The 20171-nt window shown below is 37.7% G+C and overlaps 2 protein-coding genes and 1 pseudogene across 2 annotated transcripts; 2 read left to right on the top strand and 1 right to left on the bottom strand.

Moving 5' to 3' along the window:
* Positions 1 to 7092: 7092 nt before the first annotated feature.
* On the bottom strand, positions 7093 to 8729 carry LOC127129567 (U-box domain-containing protein 33-like; annotated as a pseudogene).
* Positions 8730 to 12197: 3468 nt separating this feature from the next.
* Positions 12198 to 16961, top strand: LOC127132416 (F-box/LRR-repeat protein 3). The gene is made up of 7 exons (XM_051061368.1): positions 12198 to 13067; positions 14978 to 15103; positions 15204 to 15308; positions 15411 to 15810; positions 15909 to 16038; positions 16137 to 16431; positions 16538 to 16961. The coding sequence occupies exons 1-7, from the start codon at positions 12444 to 12446 to the stop codon at positions 16781 to 16783; spliced, it is 1926 nt and encodes a 641-aa protein (XP_050917325.1). The 5' UTR covers positions 12198 to 12443; the 3' UTR covers positions 16784 to 16961.
* A 559-nt stretch (positions 16962 to 17520) lies between these two features.
* LOC127132415 (putative pectinesterase/pectinesterase inhibitor 22) lies at positions 17521 to 19508 on the top strand. Its single transcript, XM_051061367.1, has 2 exons — positions 17521 to 18538; positions 18676 to 19508. Exons 1-2 carry the CDS (start codon positions 17575 to 17577, stop codon positions 19344 to 19346), a joined length of 1635 nt encoding a protein of 544 aa, XP_050917324.1. The 5' UTR covers positions 17521 to 17574; the 3' UTR covers positions 19347 to 19508.
* Positions 19509 to 20171: the final 663 nt, after the last annotated feature.

The following is a 20171-nucleotide window of genomic DNA, read 5'->3' as shown; positions in this document are numbered from 1 at the left end:
TGTTTGTAATGTCTACATTGACCAACTGAGACAAATGATCCGCCACCAAATTTTCGGAACCTTTTTTATCCCGAATTTCCAAATCAAACTCTTGTAATAAGAGAATCCAACGAATAAGTCTTTGTTTGGAATCCGGCTTGTTTAGCAAATATTTTATCGCCGAGTGGTCAGTGTAGATTACAACTTTTGAGCCAATCAAATAAGCTCTAAATTTTTCCAATGCATACACTATGGCTAGTAATTCTTTTTCAGTTGTTGCGTAATTGACTTGTGCTTCATTCAACACTTTACTAGCATATTGGATAGAATGAAAAACTTTATCCCTTTTTTGACCTAACACCGCACCAACCGCATAATCACTAGCGTCACACATGAGTTCAAAATTAAGTTTCCAATTTGGTGCTATGATTATGGGTGCGGTGACCAACTTTTCTTTCAAATCTAGGAAAGCTTTAAGACATGATTCATCAAAAAGAAAAGGCGTACCTTTGTTGAGCAAGTTGCTCAATGGCTTCGCTATCTTTGAAAAATCTTGTATGAATCTCCGGTAGAAACCGGCATGTCCTAGAAAGCTCCTTATCCCTTTTATGTTAGTTGGAGGTGGTAGTTTCTCGATAACCTCCACCTTGACTTTGTCCACCTCTAGTCCTTCGGAAGAAATCTTGTGACCAAGTACGATACCTTCGGTGACCATAAAGTTGCATTTTCCCAGTTGAGCACTAGGTTGGTCTCCACGCATCTCCCCAAAACTACATCAAGGTGTTTTAAGCACAATTCAAAAGATGATCCATAAACAGAGAAATCATCCATGAACACCTCAATGCATTCTTCTATTAAGTCCGAGAATATAGCTTGCATACACCGTTGAAATGTGGCAGGTGCATTACATAACCCAAAAGGCATTCTTCGATAAGCAAAGATGCCAAAAGGACATGTAAAAGTTGTCTTCTCATGATCCGCAGGATTGACCGAAATTTGGTTGTACCCTGAATACCCGTCCAAGAAACAGTAGAATTTTTTGCCGGCTAACCTCTCCAACATTTGGTCCATGAAAGGTAATGGGAAATGATCTTTCCTTGTAGCTTGGTTCAACCTTCTATAGTCGATACACATCCTCCACCCGGTCACCGTTCTTGTCGGATTCAACTCATTTTTATCATTTTTGATCACCGTCATTCCACCTTTCTTGGGAACTACTTGTACCGGACTCACCCATGCACTATCAGATATAGGATAAATCATTTCGGTTTCCAAGAGTTTGACAACTTCTTTCCGGACCACCTCCTTCATTGATGGATTTAGACGCCTTTGAGGTTGTGCAACGGGTTTGAAATTTTCCTCCATCATGATCTTATGCATACAATAGGCTGGACTAATACCCTTCAAGTCGGATAACACCCACCCTATTGCACCTTCGTTCTTTTTCAATACTTGAATCAACTTGTCTTCCTCCGTTGTGGACAAGGTGTTGCTTATAATCATCGGTTTAGTACATTCGTCTCCAAGGAACACATACTTCAAGTGTGAAAGAAGCATTTTCAACTCTAATTTTGGCTCTTCCGTTTTCTTCGTCGCATCCAAGTCTTCCTTTATTTCTTCTTGATAAGTAAGCTCACCACAAGATTCTAACTCATGCAACATTGCTTCGATCTCTTTCTCCTCATTGTCGGTCAACACATTGTATGCTCCGATAAGGGATCTTTCTAGAGGATTAGAAATATGAACTTGGTTCGCGACCTCCACTACCTCCTCTTCAATTGCATCGATTCAGAAAGAATCATGTTTGTCGTTTGGATGCTTCATAGCTTCAAAAAGATTAAAGGTTACCTCTTCGTCTTGCACTCGCACCTTCATTAGTCCATCATCTATGTCAATCATCATCCGAGCTGTTTTCATGAATGGTCTTCCAAGGATTAGGGGAACATCACGATCCTCGTCCATCTCTACTATCACAAAGTCTACCGGGAACAAGAATTTGTCCACTTTCACTAACATGTCTTGAGCAATTCCGTATGGTGAAGTGGTAGACTTGTCGGCTAGTTATAAGGTCATCCTTGTCGATTTAATCTCAACATTTCCCAATCTTTTAACAATGGAGAGGTGGATTAAATTGATACTAGACCCCAAATCAATCAAACCATTACCAATGTATGTGCTTCCAATGGTCATCGGTAAAACGACTCGGCCCGGATCGGATTCCTTCCTTGGGAGGGTCTTTTGAATGATGGCACTACAACGTGCATCAAGCAAGATGGTTTCGTCTTCCACGTGTCTCCTCTTCTTTGTAAGAATGTCCTTCATGAACTTTGCATATCGTGGCATTTGTTCTAATGCATCGGCAAATGGAATATTGATTTGAAGTTGTTTGAATATGTCCATGAACCGTACATAATGCCTAGCATTGTCCTTCCTTGATGGAGCATGTGGATAGGGTAGATGTTGGGTTGGAATGACGCTCGCACCTTTCTCTCCTTTCTTTTTCTTCCTTGGTTCAGCATCCTTTTTCACCTCCAATTCAGTTTGCTCCTTTGCTAGCAAAACCTGCTCTTTTCGCGGCGCGAACTGAAGAGTTCCAGCAGCGTTCTCCCTTCCACCAACCATGTCCTCTTCTTCCAGCATCCCATCCATATCATTCTCTTCTATAATTTCTTCACTTTTTTCACTTGTCAACTCTTTACCGCTCCTCGTGACAATTGCTTTACAATGCTCCTTTGGATTGGGTTGAGTGTTAGCAGAGAAGGAAGATCCTGCGTTTTGTTTCGACAGTTGCTTTGCAAGTTGGCCTACTTAATTTTCCAAATTTTTAATTGCTGCTTCGCTACTCTTCTGATTTGCCATGGAAGCTTGCATGAATTGTTGAAGAGTGTCCTCTAGCTTGGAATTTCCTCCTTGCGACTGCTGTCCTTGAGAATTTGGATGTTGGTAAGGACTTTGCTGCTGAAAATTTTGATTGTTGAACCTTGATGGTTGATAGCCTTGATTGTTTCTTGGTTGGTAGCCTTGATTGTTAGGAGGTTGTCTTTGATATCCCTGATTTTGATTGTTCACATAACTCACTTCTTCTTGGATTGGAGGACAAAAACCAGTAGGGTGATCCCCTTGACATAATTTGCAACATGCTACTTGATGCCTAACTTGAGACCCTTGAATTTCTTTCATTTGCTGTGGAAGCTTGGCCATTTGTTGAGTGAGCAACTCCACTTGCTGAGAGAGTAGCTTGTTTTGAGCAAGGATGACATCATTGGTATTCAACTCGAGAACTCCCGGTTTATGTTGTGAAGGGCTACGATCATGTTAACTTTGGCGATCATTGAGTGCCATTCGATCAATAATGACTTTAGCTTCTTCCGCATTCTTTGACATAAGAGAGCCACCCGCGGTAGCATCCAAAAGTGTCTTGTGAGTTGATTGGAGCCCATTTAGAAAAATATGGATTTGAGTGAGCTCATCAAAACCACGACCCTTGCATTTTCTCAACATTGACTTGAATCTTTCCCAAGCCTCATTCAAAGACTCGTTGCTTCCTTGAGTGAATACCGCAATAGACGTTTTGGCCTCCATGAATCGGGATTGAGGAAAATATCTTTCTAAGAACTTTTCTTCTAGTAAATTCCAATCCGTCATCACTCTCGGTGCTTGATCAAGGTACCACTCTTTTGCCTTTCCCACTAAGGAGTGTGGGAACATCCTTTTAAATAATGCCTCTTCACCCGTTTCATCAATTCCCGTAGAACCCGCAATCTCATAGAATTTCATGAGATGGGTATACGGATCTTCATGGTCCATTCCGGTGAATGGATTTGCATAGAGAAGTTAGAGGATTCCGGTCTTCATCTCCGTATTTCTTCCTCCACGGGAAAATTGAGCATTTCTTCTTGGACTATTAGCGGACATTTCGGTACGATTGTCATCCGCCATGTTTCCGTCACAAGCCTCTACAACCACTTCTTCGATTTGAACAAGCGCGGAAGTAGATGCTTCTTCTCTCCGGTTCCTCTCTTCGGCTAGTTTCCTTCTTCTTCGTGTTTTTCTATTGAGCTTCCGAAGTGTTCTTTCAATTTCGGGATCAAATTGAAATTGCTCCTCGGTAGCTTTTCCTCGCATGCACTAGAATCTACAAAACCAACAAACCAAGTGAAACAAAAGAGGGATAATAACACAAGTAAAAAAAACTTAAAATAATGAATTATTGCAATGCTTGTAATATCGAACACCAATCCCCGGCAACGGCGCCAATTTGTTGAGAAGTATATCTTCGGCAAATATTTTTATATCGTATCCACGGAGATTGGTTGTTATTACCGCCGCTCTATAATCCAAGTTGTTCTAAGTTTAAAAAATAACAAAGTTGTTTTGTTTGGAAAATTATCTTGTGAGTAAATGTCACTAAAAACAGTAAAATGGTTTTAATCAAATGTAAAAGCTTGGCAAGATTGGAGTTCACTATTCTAAATGCTTATGATTCCTTATGATAACTATATAGATTTAAGATTATTGATGATGTTCAAGTATCCTCTCAAAGTCATTTATGTCTAAATGATATTGTGATAATCACTATATTGATCCTTAGACGATCTCTCCACCTAACTATCAATATAACAATCTTTTATGTTTAATACCAAAGAAGAGTAATGAATAAACCTATCTCTACAACTTATTCATTACTTGAAAATCTGTTTTATGTCAAGACTCAAATAATCTCTTTCAACAACTACTCAAATCTGGTTTTCAACTTAGGGCAAAAACAATATTCAATACATCAACAATCTTTATCATATATAAAAGTCAAATGGAATACATAAACAAATGAGAATAACTACTACCTCCAATCTTGACAAAAGAGAGTTTAGCTCCTCATCATCATTGTTACAAAGCAGAAGGTTAGGGAAGAAGAATTCTGTTTTTCTCTCTTACAAAAATCTCTCAATGTATCAATCTCTGAATAATAGTCAATACCCTAGAATAATGTGTTCTCATGTCCTAAAAGAGTTGACATTTCCTTAATTGATCATTTCCATCCAAAGCAGAAAAGCTATTCCAAGACAGACACCAAAATGGCAAGACAACTGGTCATGAAGGACAACACTTTTGGCCCAAAATCAGCTTGCTGGATTCGCAGCCTTCGCGACGCGAAGTAGGTTCGCGGCGCGAACTGAAGCTTATCCAGCTTCCTTGCTTTGCAAGCTTTATCCAAAATCTTCCAATTTTTGATGTTGCTTTCCAAAATTTCTTTCATCTAAAACTTCTACAAAACTATCAAATTTGTGAAATAACTATTCAAAGTAAAATAAATTAAATCTAATTGCATTTATACCAATTAACAAGAATAAAAGTGTGTAATTACATCAAGTTTGGTAAAATGGACCAATAAAATGATTAAAAAAGTAATACTAATTGGTCCCTAACAGCGACGATGATGACGAAGATCACAGGTATGCTTCCGATCCACTTTTGAGCGCCTCTCTTCTTCTTCTCTTAATGCCGAGATGCTCCTTCCGTATCTGAAGCGTGTGAGTGATGATGACCGTCGAACCTTGAAGCTTCCGGTGGTGGTTTAGCTCTAGAGTGATGAAACTCTCACAGCAATGGGAATGAGCGTGTGCTAGGGGTTGGGAGTGATTGCAAGATTCTTTGTGGATTGAGGAAAAATCTTCTGAACCTCAATGGTTGGTAATGATTGCCTCTTATATAGCTTGATCCAAGAGGGCAATTTGGAGAATTGAGTCTAGGTGGTTAAATCTGATCCGTCCAGCTGGCATTTAAGTGAATGAGAAGGTGAGTTTTTACATCATGAATTAAGTCACGTGGGATTTAGAAAAATGAGCACGCTTCACTCCTTGACTTATTCACTGAAGTCCCAACTGTGGATATTTACATTGAACCCAAACTAGTTTGTATTCAATAACTGGATTGTTGCTTGAATGACCGCTGATTTGAATTGAACTGTTTTTTATTTATTTTTAGGTTTGTGCTGGTTGGCTTCTATCCTCGACTGTGAAGGTGGCTCAAGATCAAAAGATGTATTGTTCAAGCCATTGCCATTGTTCCAAAGTAGGCCAGGTACGCCATATGGTGTCCTATCATGATTTAGGATTTGCAGCATTGAGTCTGCTTTCGCCTGGCCCTTGACTTCACATGATTCCACTGGATCTCCATTGGTTGTAGGTAGCTTTGAAGTTGCAGTGGGGTTCTTGGTCTATATGACTTAGCTCAAGTTAAATGTTCCAACTCTGGTCACTATGCATTGATCTGGTATGTGTGGTTATGTATGCGTTGGACATTTTACCCTTTGTTTTACTTGCTACCACACGATGCTTCTAACCTTGTTGTGCATTATTGATGAGGAATGATGTTATGGATACGCAAGTTTAAGATGGAATGAGCTTGCCATGGTGATGCTTGTTTTGAGTGAAGCCAATGGTGTTGTATAACCGTTGTTGTTGCTGCTGGTTTCATCCAAATTCAATGGGGCACGAACATCATCAATCACAACCCGGGATAAAAAAGTGAAAGCTCGTTGGAAGCATCCAACATATCCAATGTTGTATCTCCTCTTCAAAATATTGAATTATATACTCAGGTGCTCCAAGATCCTCTAGACTATGAATAAATTTAGGAATGTCATCAGAGAGAAAGTACTCATGAATTACAGTCGCAGCTTCCTTTTCGTACTTCCTCACCCTCTCATCTTCAACTTGGAATTCCCCATTTTCACCACTGGTTTGGTAAAGGAGGCATCAAGCCATCCTTCAGATATTGCCTTGGGGACAAACGACTGAAACATGGCTTTAGCTGATGGAATATCAAGAGCGAGATCATCTAGGCTGGAACTAATCAATCCTTCTTTTGCTGCTTTTCTAATAGCTTCAATAGTAGAGGTTCTGACGAAGGAATCTCTATTGCAAGCACCAGAGCCTTCTTCACAACTCTGTGATGGAATAATGCAACTCTCAACTTACGTATACACCTATAGGCTGCAACTGTCTCACCATTATCCGCATTCTGTAAGTAAATCAGCAATCTTTTTCTTCACTTCTTCAACAACAATGTGAGTGCTACCTTGTCTGCATGCTTCAACTGGAAGATGGAGGTCTAAGGACCTGTTGCGGCTGTAACCCCGTGACATTGTTTCCCAACCGTTAGTGTATACTTGATATATTGCTTTGCTGACTTATTAATTGCTGATGTTGCAAGTTGCTGCAGGTAACTCAAGTATGCTGGTGGATGTTGGAGACTACTAAGAATTTGAACCTCTCGATGAAACTCTGTTGGTCCTTGCACATTATGTTGATGGAACTTCTTTATAGCAACAGTTCTACCCAACATTTCCCTCTTATATATAATACCAAATCCACCTTGCGCAATTTTAAAGCTCTTGGCAAAATTACATGTAGCATTTTCAATATCTGATAATGAAAACTCTGCTAACTCAGGCTATTCTTCGGCGAATCCAATGACCTCGTTGTAATGTGCTGCTCCGATTTGCCCACGACTTTTCCACCGTTCCAGCCAGCGGAGGGATTCCATTTTCTGTCTCCTAATCTGCTGTCTTTCCTGCCACAAGGTTGATATTGATGTTTGAATTAGCAAGAGCCCGTGTGCAACTCCATCTCGCCTACAGGTTGCTTCCTTAGCACGACTATTTAGTAGGGCCACATTTCTCATGGTCATTTGCAGCTCTCCGGAAATATTTTCACTCTCTTCTAAGAGCTTTTGTTGTTCTGTTACGGTAACTCTAAGTGCATCCTCGGCCTCCTTCCTGAGCTCCACCTCATGGGCATGGGCAGATTCAAACAATTTGACCTTCTATATGGCTTCCATGGCTTCGATTTCCAACCTCCTGCGGTTTAATAGTTCTGCAAAGGACTCATCTGTTGCTGCCTCAACTTCTCTTTCGGTTTCAATGAGTTGACTGTTAATTCTTTCTTCCATGTCCTCTAAATATGCATCTTGATAAACCCCAACAAAATTTTGCGGAGAACAATAACTGCTACCACAAGACGATTTGGATGAATTAGTGCCTTAAGTTTCTATGATTTCACCCAGATTCAAGCTCCTAATTCCAGAACATACTGTAGTTCTAACAGAATTTGGTTGAAGATATTCCGCATGGGGTAATTCGTTCTTACCATTTTGAGAAGATCTAAATCTCAAGCTTTCTGTTGTTGCGATTTTAGGTTGAGTGCCTTAAGACAAAGAACATGGTTTTTCAGAAGCCTCTCTTGTCCAAATATGTCTGCCTTTATAGATAAACCATATATTCACAAAACAGGGGAGCATGTTTGGAAGTGTAATTTGCTTTCCCGGAATTCCTTTTCACTTTCATGCAATTTTCCGATTCCGCTCTAATTGCAAGCTTTGTTTAACAACCAAATCAACAATTCCTTTCTAGACTTGGCTGGCTTCCGTTACAATGACGCTCGCCTTCACCTTAGATGCAAAGCAAATTCTCAAATACTTATCAGCTAATCTCATGGTCTGTTCTCTTTCATCTCTTCTAAAGGCAGATACCACTTCAGGATTAGCTTGTAATTCTGTGCACTAATTCCTAGTATCATGACCATGGTTCTGTTATGATTTTGACTTATGGTTCAATGTTTTTGCTAGGTGTTGTGACAACTTGGTCAGCAAAGTGGCAAAGTACCTCAGCCTCTTACATTGCTTGATAACTGTGGATGCCAAGCCCTGTGTGAAGCTGTTGAACGACTTTGGTCTCCCTTGTAGGTCATGACTGCATACGGTAATGGTGGTTGATTAAAGCATACTACCAAATGACCAAACTTGAAGTTGAAGCATCGTGCACACATGGAAAGCTCAAAGGCCAAGAATGAAAAATCAACCTCAAAAGTAGAATTAGGACTTGGATTCTAGGATGAGAAAGGTTTGAGTTGACTTTGGTCAAAGTTAACCAAAAAGTCAACTGTCGACCAAAAAGTCAATTGTTGACCAAAAAGTCAAGAATTGGTCAACACACCTTTCTTTGTTTTTTTTTCCATGTAATGAACCTTTTATGATCATGTATGACATTTCCTCATTTGAATGAACTTGGATTGGTATTTGAACTGAATGGCTCTTGAAATGAATTAGAAGTTATTTTATATGAATAAATGGATCTTGAACATGTATTGGAATAGAGTGAAATGGATATTATGACATTGACTGAACTAATCATGAGTGACACTCCAATGATAATCATGAAACAAAGGACTTAGAAAGGATCAAGATGTGCCATGAACTACAACCTATATAGACCAAACACTAGAATCAATGGTCATGAGCATGGTGAATAGAAACACAACCAAGAACTCAACATGAATGAACCAGGAGCAAGAAGTTGTTGAATGCAATTTAACCAAGCAATGGGATCAAGCATCATGAATGATGATGTGCCAGTTGAAATTAGGGTTAGGGGGCCCCATAATAAGAGTTTGACCCGATTACGGCTCCTTAGCAAGAGAAACAAAATCTTCAAATTCAGTTAAGAAGACAGGGATAGACAGATTTCTCTCACAAAAGGTGATGAGAACTTCTTAACAAAAGGTTAAGAAGTGAATGGGAATGATACGACCTTGCTGGGGAAATGGTTTTCTCGTACAATAGGTAGCAACGACTCCTCTACACACACAAAAAAGGGTCTTCCAAACAAAAGGTTAAGAAGAAAGATGGTCAAATTTCTCACACGAAAGATAGTGAGAACTCCTTAACAAAAGGTTAAGAAGAGAATGGGGTATGAGATTCTCGTACAAAAGGTAACGGGAACTCCTGGACACAAGGTCTGCTGGGGATTCTCACACAAAAGGTAGTGAGAACTTCTTAACAAAAGGTTAAGAAGGCGCATGAAGATGGACATGATCCCTCATACAAAAGGTAATGAGAGCTTCTTAACAAAAGGTTAAGAAGAAAGGTGAAAGGATTTCTCATACAAAAGGTAATGAGAAACTTCTTAACAAAAGGTTAAGAAGGCGCATGAAGATGGACATGATCCCTCATACAAAAGGTAATGAGAGCTCCTTAACAAAAGGTTAAGAAGAAAGGTGAAAGGATTTCTCATACAAAAGGTAGTGAGAAACTTCTTAACAGAGGGTTAAGAAGAAATCGAAAAGGAAAATCTTCCCATACAAGAAATGTTGTTTTCGAGTTTCATTTATAGAATAAATAATGTTTTCGAATTTGAATCAGTAGAAAAATAGTTTTGTAAATAGAAGATAAAGTTCAGAGTTATAAAATGAAGTTCGTCTAAATTCATCTAGGACAAAAGTGAATAAACATAGTGTTGGTGTAAGCCCCAGAGGCCAATACTTTTAGTACTTGTATCGAATTATTTATTAATAATAAAATGTTTTTTTATTATGTTTGTTTAATAAAGTCCCTAGAATAGCTAGTCCGTTTAATGTATCCAGTGTGACTTAATCATGAGATCCCATTAAATATAAGGACACTATTCTTAAAGTATCTGTAGTCAAGCTTTATTGTGAAGTGAGATAACATTAAAGCATTAAGACTATTATGTATATAGACTGATGATCACATCTCATGGATCATGGATAAGGAGTTATCAAGTCTTAAACATATGTATGAATATTAAGAGTAATATTTATACTGGATTGACCCGCTATGAGAATACTATATGGAATATTATGCAAAGTGTCATAAGTTATTCTCATGGTGATAATGATGTATACCACCCTTCGACCTGAAATCACTATGGACCCTAGATGTAGAGTCAAGTGTTTTATTTTTTATCAAACGTTGTCCGTAACTGGATGACCATAAAGACAATTGATGGGTACTCCACGAAGCATGCTGAGGGACATGAGTGACCTAGATGGAATTTGCCCATCCTGCGTAACAGGACTAATGTCTACGGGCCCAATATTGAACTGGACAAGGATGACACGGTCTATGCCTTGTGTTCAATATAGACATAAGGGCAAAAGGGTAATTGTACACATAAGTATTATCATAAAAGGATTTGTGAGATCACATGATATTTTCGTGTCTTGGGTAGCAGTGATGTGTTGCTAGATACCGCTCACTGTTTATTATGTTAAATACGTGATTTAATATAATTGCCAATGCCGCGAAAACCTACAGAGTCACACACAAAAGGACGGATTAATGAGAGATAGAGTAACTAAGGAATACCGTAAGGTACGGTGCACTTAAGTGAATTGTAGAACATCGTAAAGTACGGTGTACTTAAGTAGAATACGAAATATGGTAAGGTATCACGCACTTAAGTGATTTTGGCATATTATAAGATATGAGTCACATACACTTAAGTGAGCTTTTTAGCTTACTGCCCACATAAGTGGTTCTATAAATAGAACCCTTGTGCAGAAGTATTTGTGTAGTCGTAATTTCGTTTCTCTCTCTCACTCAAAGCCTTCATTCGTAACAGATAGCACTGAAATTGAAGGAATCCGTTCGTGTGAACTGAGTAGAGGCGTTGTCACCATTCAACCTTCGTGATCGCTCCATAGATCTGCATCAAAGGTTTCAATCGCCACAAAATGTAACGATTCTATCACTGATCATGCTCATTCGTAAGGATCACTAAAGAAGAAAATTTTAAATTCCGCTGCATTTTGGATCGTTCTTCTCCTTCACATAGAACATCATATATCTTTTTAAAAAAAAGAAGATGTCGCATTTAACCACAATTAAAATTTCAACTATAATGAAAAATAACTTAAAAATAAATAAAAAACAAAATTGTTAATATTGAAATCCAAACTCATGATTAAGGGTCATTTTTAACCATATTTGAAATTTCAACCATAATAGTAAATAATATCTTAAAAATAAATTAAAAATAAAATTGTTAATGTTAAAATTCGAAATCATAATGATACGGCTTTTCAAATTATAATTTTATAACATTTAAGAATAACAATTTTATTTTATTCTCGCAAAACGCGTATTTATTGTCTCTTTTCTTCCTCAACTTGAAATAAACTAGCACCCAAATTCTCAATCCCAAGCATCCAAAGTAAGAGACAAACAAAAAAATTATTTTTATTTTATATTATTAATCTTCCTTTCCCTCTGTCACTATCAATATCATTGCTCAGATCAGATCCCGCGTTTCCCTATCGAAAATAGGAAAGGACATTTTTGGTAAATCCACAATATAAGTTAGTTTACTTTTTCAAAACAGCGTACTAATAAAGGGTACACAACAAAAGGACATAACCGTACCCTTACACGACGAAAGCGAAACAACATTAAACTCTGTTTCCTATTTCCAATTTTATATTCTTCTCTTACTATTACTCTTCACTTCCTGGAAGTTGAAACAACACAAAACAATGAACCCAAAGACACGTCGTTTCAATTCTCAATTCCTTACGTCGTTTCAAATTCATCTTCTTCTTCTATTTCTCTTCCTCTTGTTCCAGCCTAAATACAAAAGAACAGAAAAACTGTAATTTTATTTTTTAATGTTGTCTGAATCCTTGTTCTGTCTTTTGACAGAAGACTTACTTATGAAAATTCTCCAGAGAGTCGATTCGGATCGGAAATCGTTACGGTTAGTATGTAAAGAGTTTCTCCGGGTGGAATCAACGACCCGGAGAACCATTCGGATTCTCCGGATTGAATTTTTAGTCGGGTTGCTTCAAAAGTTTTGCAACATTGAAGAGCTTGATCTGTCTGTATGTCCGCGAATCGACGATGGAGCAGTGTCGATTTTACTGAGTCATGGATCGGTGAGTTGGACTCGGGGAATTAGAACATTGGTGCTGAGTCGAGCTACAGGGTTAGGGTACGTTGGATTGGAGATGTTGGTGAAGGCGTGTCCGTTATTGGAAGTGGTTGATGTGTCGCATTGTTGGGGGTATGGTGATAGAGAGGCTTCTGCGCTATCGTGCGCGGTGAGGTTAAGGGAACTTAATATGGATAAGTGTTTGAGGGTTACGGATATTGGGTTGGCGAAGATTGCGGTTGAGTGTTGTAGGTTGGAGAGGTTGAGTTTGAAATGGTGTATGGAGATTTCTGATCTTGGGATTGAACTTCTTTGTAAAAAGTGTTTGGATTTGAAGTTTCTCGATGTTTCGTATCTCAAGGTTTGTTAGTACTGTTTTTGCTATAAACTGTTGCAAAATTTGAAATTTTGATTCGTACTAATTGTCACATTTGCAAAACAAAATTCTAGTTGTAAATACAATAAGGTTAATTTGGCAAAATTGGTATTGTCAATTTTTCATTTATGACGACGGTTTTGTTGGGATGGAGGGAGTTATTCAGATTTATCACACACAAACTCCGACAAGGACTCTAACATGATAATGTAAAAATCTTAGGTTCGACACCATTACATATATACTAGTACATCCGTTTTAAAATGAAAGTAGTTTAATCATGTTACACACAGATTAAAAAAAATAAAGATAACAAAATTGTCTTTTTTTTGTTGTGGTTGTTAGAAGTGGTCATAAATGTCTACTACATTTACTTAGTGTAAAAGTTATTTATTAGGGATGAATTTACTAAAAGTTAATTAATATTATATTGAAAAGATAAATAGACTCTTATTTTTTAGACACATTTTTTTTAAAAAGACATTTATTTTGAAATAAACTTCTTTTTTTTTTAAATATTTATTTTGAGGAAATAATTTTTATTTTATTTTAAGAAAATATAATATTTGAGTTTCATTGATTCATCTATTACTAAAAAAAATTAAAAATATTTTAATCAAAATTAATGTTTTTAATTTTTTATTGATGACATTAATTCAATAGTCCTACGTTCCTTTTAAAGATTTTTTTAAAAAAATCTAATTATTATGGTTATTTTTCAAATAATTATTATTTTTTTATCTATAATATCCTTAATTATTTATTTATTTTTATATTTTTTTTCTTTCTAATAATTATTTAGGGGTAATTTTGACAAAATTGCAATTAATACTAACAATTTTTTTCCAATAAAGTGACACTTAAATTTTTTTTTCCAATGAAGTGACACTTAAAAACGAATGGAGCTAATACTTGTTTTATCTTTTAGATGTGTGAAATTTGTTCTAAGAAATATATAGATTTGTTTGAATTGTTAGACATTGATTTAAAGAGTGTTAGAACTAAAAGAACAATTTTTTTTTTACTTTTTAGATATTTGTCTGACTTTTCTAATATATATATATATATATATATATATATATATATATATGAAACTAGTGTGATATAAGTGTCGGATATCGATACGTTCACAAGTGTCGGATATCGACGCGTCTGTCAGACACCCCGACAAACACACGCTTATTTACAATTTAAAATATTTTGGGTCATTAGTCTTGAAGCTTGGCCAACTAAGTGTATGTATGGTTTCCCTAGCGTCCAGCTTCGTGTACCCTTGAAGTTGAATCCACAGGAACCGGCCAAGGACTAAGAAATCATCCGACCTCTGCTTCGTGTACCCTTGAAGTTGAATCCACAGGAACCGGCCAAGGACTAAGAAATCACCCGACCTCTGCTTCGTGTGCTCCACACGAACCGGCCATGGACTAAGAAATCACCCCACCTAGTAGATTTGTTACGGTTACAGTGCTATTGTTGGAAAAGTTTACACTAAATTTTACATCAAACTACTTTTGGTGTAAAGACATCTAACTATAAATTGATTTATTTCAAACTCATTGTAGCCGAAAGCATTCTTCCAAGATCATTCTAATACTATCAGTTAAATTTGAATGACAATCTCTTGCTCTTTCATGCTTAGAGTAATCAGAGAAGAAATAGATGTTCTATTGGTTTCCGAAATATGATAACAGCGCAAAATCAGTAGACAAGTATACAAAACAAGATCCCTTGTTCTTGACTATTGTAATTGTATGTAATAATAACGATGGTGATGGAATATTGTTCTTATGGCTTGTCAAACGTAACCTTTTTCAACTTTCAAGGACAATCTGCTCTTCGGTTTGAGTCATTGTTTCTTCAAATAGTAAAATTATTTTGACATCTTACATCATTAGGTGACAAGCGAATCTTTACGATCAATAGCTTCTTTGTTAAAGCTCGAGGTTTTTATTATGGTGGGATGTGATTTAGTGGATGATGTGGGATTACGGTTTCTTGAAAAAGGATGTCCACTTCTTAAGGTAATTTTTCTATTCTAATGTTATAAACTGTGACAACAACCACTTCAAAATTAATAAAATTTGATTAAGTAGATTTTATGGAGTTGGAGCGTGAACGCAGGCAATTGATGTATCAAGGTGTAACTGTGTTAGCCCGTCCGGCTTATTATCCGTAATTAGTGGACATGAGGATCTTGAGCGGATCGATGCAGGATACTGTCTTTCTGTGAGTTTGTATCTTAGACTTTGGTGTATATATTTAATTCCATGCCCTATTTTAATGTGATAAGCATGATGTATACACTAATATCTCAGGCATTTTCTGCAGGAGCTGTCGGCGTCTTTTATTGACGGCTTGCAGAATTTAAAGCGGCTGAGCATAATTAAAATTGGTGGTGTTAGAGTTTCTGACTTTATCCTCCATAACATAGGCACCAATTGCAAATCTTTAGTGGAACTTGGTTTAAGCAAATGCATAGGGGTGACGAACATGGGAATTATTCGGGTAGTATCTGGCTGTGGCAATTTGAAGACACTTGATTTGACTTGTTGTCGTTTCATAACTGATGCGGCCATCTCTATTATATCATACTCTTGTCCAAACCTTGTGTGTCTGAAGTTAGAATCTTGTGATATGGTCACCGAGATCGGTCTGTATCAGCTTGGATCAAGATGCTTGATGCTTGAAGAGCTTGATCTTACTGATTGCTCTGGCGTGAATGACATAGGTAAACTATTGAAGTTTTATCTGTATATGTATATCAGTCTCGTACAATATTGCCGATCGTTCTGATTAATTTATCTTCAACACTCCGTCTTCGTGCAGCACTCAAATATCTATCAAGATGTTCAAAACTTGTAAGGTTGAAGTTAGGATTATGCACAAACATATCAGACATAGGATTGGCACACATTGCTTGTAACTGCGCAAACTTGACCGAACTTGACCTCTATCGGTAACTTGCCTTTAGTCAATGTGACTAAATTTTTATGATTCAACAAAATTGTAGACAAAGTAGTGAGCCTGTTTTGTTCATTCTGTTTTTTATTGCAGCTGTGTACGTATAGGCGATGATGGGCTAGCAGCACTTGCTACCGGATGCAACAAGTTGACCATGCTCAACCTATCATATTGCATTAGAATGACAGACATAGGGTTGAAGTGTATCGGCAATCTCAGTGAACTCTCTGATCTTGAGATGCGCGGGCTTTCAAACATCACAAGCATTGGTATAAAAGCAGTTGCTGTTGGTTGCAAGAGATTGGCTAGTTTAGATTTCAAACATTGTGAAAAAATTAATGATTTGGGTTTTTGGGCCCTTGCTTTTTATGCACAAAATCTTCAGCAGGTCAGTGGTATCAACTTTACTCAATTATGCACTGATAAATGCAGAAAAGTGTTGTGTTAGTATAAGAAGTTCAAGTTCTAACTCAACATAGCTATGATGATGGCAGATAAATATGAGCTACTGTAACGTGTCGGATCATGTGTTGTGCCTGCTTATGGGTAACCTGAAACGCCTCCAGGATGCCAAGCTGGTGTATCTTACTAATGTCACTATTCAAGGTTTGGAACTTGCCCTTAGATCTTGTTGTGGCCGGATTAAAAAGGTTAAACTTCAAAGGTCTCTCCGGTTTTCGATATCCTCAGAAATACTCGAAACAATTCATGCAAGAGGCATCAAGATCAGATGGGATTAGCTATGCTATTGGTGAATTCAGAAGTGAGAGAATGTCAATTAATGGCCAATTAAGTTAGTTATCAACATAGCTAGCTTATACATAGAGCCGAATGTTTATTAACTTCGCGTTATTGCGTTAAGGTGTATACGGATGTCATTACAATTACAAGACAATGATTATGATTATGTTTCCCTTCTATTCTCTCATTTGATGTTTCTTTACTGTATTAACTAATTTTTCATTCTCTTTTCTTCTCCTCTTTTTTTATCACCTTCTTAGTATTTATAGGATTCTAACATGTCCTATTAAATGAACAACAAAATTGGCCGAACTTAAAGACAACCCAAATTGACCAAGAATTGTTTTAACCTTGACTCAAACGATTTGTCTTTAATTGAAGCTCATTAATCACATGTAATCTAAGTTGAATTTCTCAGTCAAAAAAGAACTAATAAAATTAATTGGCAAAAGCAACTTACTCAAGTTTTCTGCTAGTAAAAAGTAAAGAATACTGATAGGTTTGGTTTGTGATTCATAGGTCTTCATTTCTCTATTTTGCTTAACGATCAAGGAAAAAACAAAGGTGTATGCATGGAATATCATGCCAAGCCTCCAACAAAAGAAAGCATTAGAATAACTTGAGAGTTCTGTCCAGAACAAAAGCATAAAGGAATGTGAATATTTTAAACTCAGAAGAAAATTCCTTAACTAACTTTGAAAGCAAAGATCATTATAAATAATTAAAAGGTTCTTCGAAAGACCATAAGCAAGTTTTTTGTCTGTCTTTCTGATTCTGTCGCAACCAAAAGATGGCATTTCTTGTAAATTTCCTTTTCATTCTCGTCCTTTTTCCATCATTTGACAAGGTTCTCTCATTCCCAGATGAATTTCCCTCGGAAATGCAAACGCAAGACATGCAAGCTTTGATTGCACAAGCCTGCATGGATATTGAAAACCAAAACTCGTGCCTCACAAACATTCATAACGAGCTAACGAAAACTGGCCCTCCGAGTCCTACTTCGGTCATTAATGCTGCACTCAGAACCACGATCAATGAAGCCATAGGTGCGATCAACAACATGACAAAGATAAGTACTTTTTCTGTTAATAACCGCGAGCAACTTGCCATAGAAGATTGCAAGGAGCTTCTTGATTTCTCTGTATCAGAGCTTGCTTGGTCATTAGGTGAGATGAGGAGAATTCGAGCGGGCGACAGAACCGCACAATACGAGGGAAACCTCGAAGCTTGGCTAAGCGCTGCGCTTAGCAACCAAGACACATGTATCGAAGGCTTCGAAGGCACTGATAGACGTCTTGAGAGTTACATTAGTGGAAGCTTAACGCAAGTAACACAGCTTATCAGTAATGTTCTGTCTTTATACACTCAGCTTAATCGCTTACCCTTTAGGCCTCCAAGGAACACTACCCTGCATGAAACAAGTACTGATGAAAGCTTGGAGTTTCCTGAATGGATGACCGAGGCTGATCAAGAGCTTCTTAAATCTAAACCTCGTGGGACAGTTGCAGATGCAGTTGTTGCGTTGGATGGGAGCGGTCACTACCGTACAATCAATGAGGCTCTTAATGCAGCTCCGAGTCATAGCAATAGGAGGCATGTTATATATGTAAAGAAGGGAATTTACAAGGAGAATGTTGATATGAAGAAGAAGATGACCAACATCATGATAGTTGGCGACGGTATTGGCCAAACCATTATCACAAGCAATCGCAATTTCATGCAAGGATGGACCACTTTTCGAACTGCCACGTTTGGTAAGTTCTTAATTAACAGTATATATTCTCTAGCGCGTAAGAAAATGAAGTCCTCGTGTTTTCCTGTTCTATCGCGTATATATTGAAAAACGTGTGCTAGAGAATATTTTTTGATAATTTGAAATGTTAATATGCAGCTGTATCGGGGAAGGGTTTCATTGCGAAGGACATGACATTCCGGAACACAGCTGGACCAGTAAACCATCAAGCTGTGGCACTGCGTGTGGATTCAGACCAATCGGCATTCTTTAGGTGTAGCGTAGAAGGGCACCAAGACACACTTTACGCGCACTCGTTGAGACAATTCTACCGCGAATGCGAAATCTATGGAACCATAGACTTCATTTTTGGCAATGGAGCTGCTGTGCTACAAAACTGCAAGATATACACAAGAGTCCCACTTCCATTACAAAAGGTTACAATAACAGCTCAAGGTAGGAAAAGTCCTCATCAAAGCACAGGCTTTACGATCCAAGATAGCTATGTTTTGGCCTCACAACCAACATATTTAGGAAGGCCATGGAAACAATATTCCAGAACAGTTTACATCAACACATACATGAGTAGTATGGTTCAACCTCGAGGGTGGCTCGAGTGGCTTGGAAACTTTGCATTGGACACTCTCTGGTACGGCGAATACAGAAACTATGGTCCTGGTTCATCACTTGCAGGTAGGGTTAATTGGCCTGGTTATCATGTCATTAAAGACGCCTCTACCGCCGGTTTCTTTACGGTTAACCGCTTCCTTAACGGCGGTTCATGGTTGCCTAGAACAGGTATCAAGTTCACAGCAGGGTTGAGCAATTGAGTTTCCAAACCAATTGATGAATCTACTATTTGTTATTTATCAGATTTACTACTATATGTAAACTAGAATCAAATAAGTTTACTATCTCACATTTTAAATGAATAATTGTACCATTTTCTTTGTTTGATGGAGAAATTAATAGAATATCTTTTAGTGAGTAAATGTTTAGCAATAAATATTAGAACTTCAACTTTAGAATATTTCAATGATTTTTTTCCAGTAAATTAAAGCGACTTTGAATCCGCGTTCCTACTGATACTAGCGGAAATATACCCGAACGTATCGTACGTTCGAACATACAACAGAATCGTCATCAAACTTTATTTATCCCCAAAAGAAAGGGAAAACATCGATAAAACCCGAGGAAAGAGATATACTGGGTAAGGAAGTCGGTTATGCAAGGGGAATGTATTAGCACCCCAAACATCCATTATACTCCATGGGAACCGTTTTGATTGTTCTCGCTCGAATAGGTGTGATATCTAAGATTACTCGCAAAAGAATGGGAAAGGAAGAGAAATAGATAAAGTGCTCGGTGAGGATTAGGGTCCTCGTGCCTACGTATCCTCATATTGCAATGAGAAATTCAGAGTTTCGTAGTTCAAAGAACTAGTGATGGGTGATGAAAGGAAGTTGTGATCAAAATATGGTCTGAACCAAATAATTGTGTTTTGAACTCCAACAAGGGTGAAAAGATGAACCCAAGAGTAAGGTGATTGTTACCAGTACGCGGGCTAGTAGGACCGCCGTTATAAGGTAAAATCGAAAAGACGAAGAAATAGGTGTTTGGGCACAATCCCAAACATCTCTTGGTTCACAAGGTGA

Source organism: Lathyrus oleraceus, chromosome 3 (assembly GCF_024323335.1).
Source record: "Lathyrus oleraceus cultivar Zhongwan6 chromosome 3, CAAS_Psat_ZW6_1.0, whole genome shotgun sequence".
NCBI classification, from domain to species: Eukaryota; Viridiplantae; Streptophyta; class Magnoliopsida; order Fabales; family Fabaceae; genus Lathyrus; species Lathyrus oleraceus.
The sequence above is the reverse complement of the archived record's forward strand: the minus strand, read 5'-3'. Positions and strand labels throughout refer to the sequence as shown.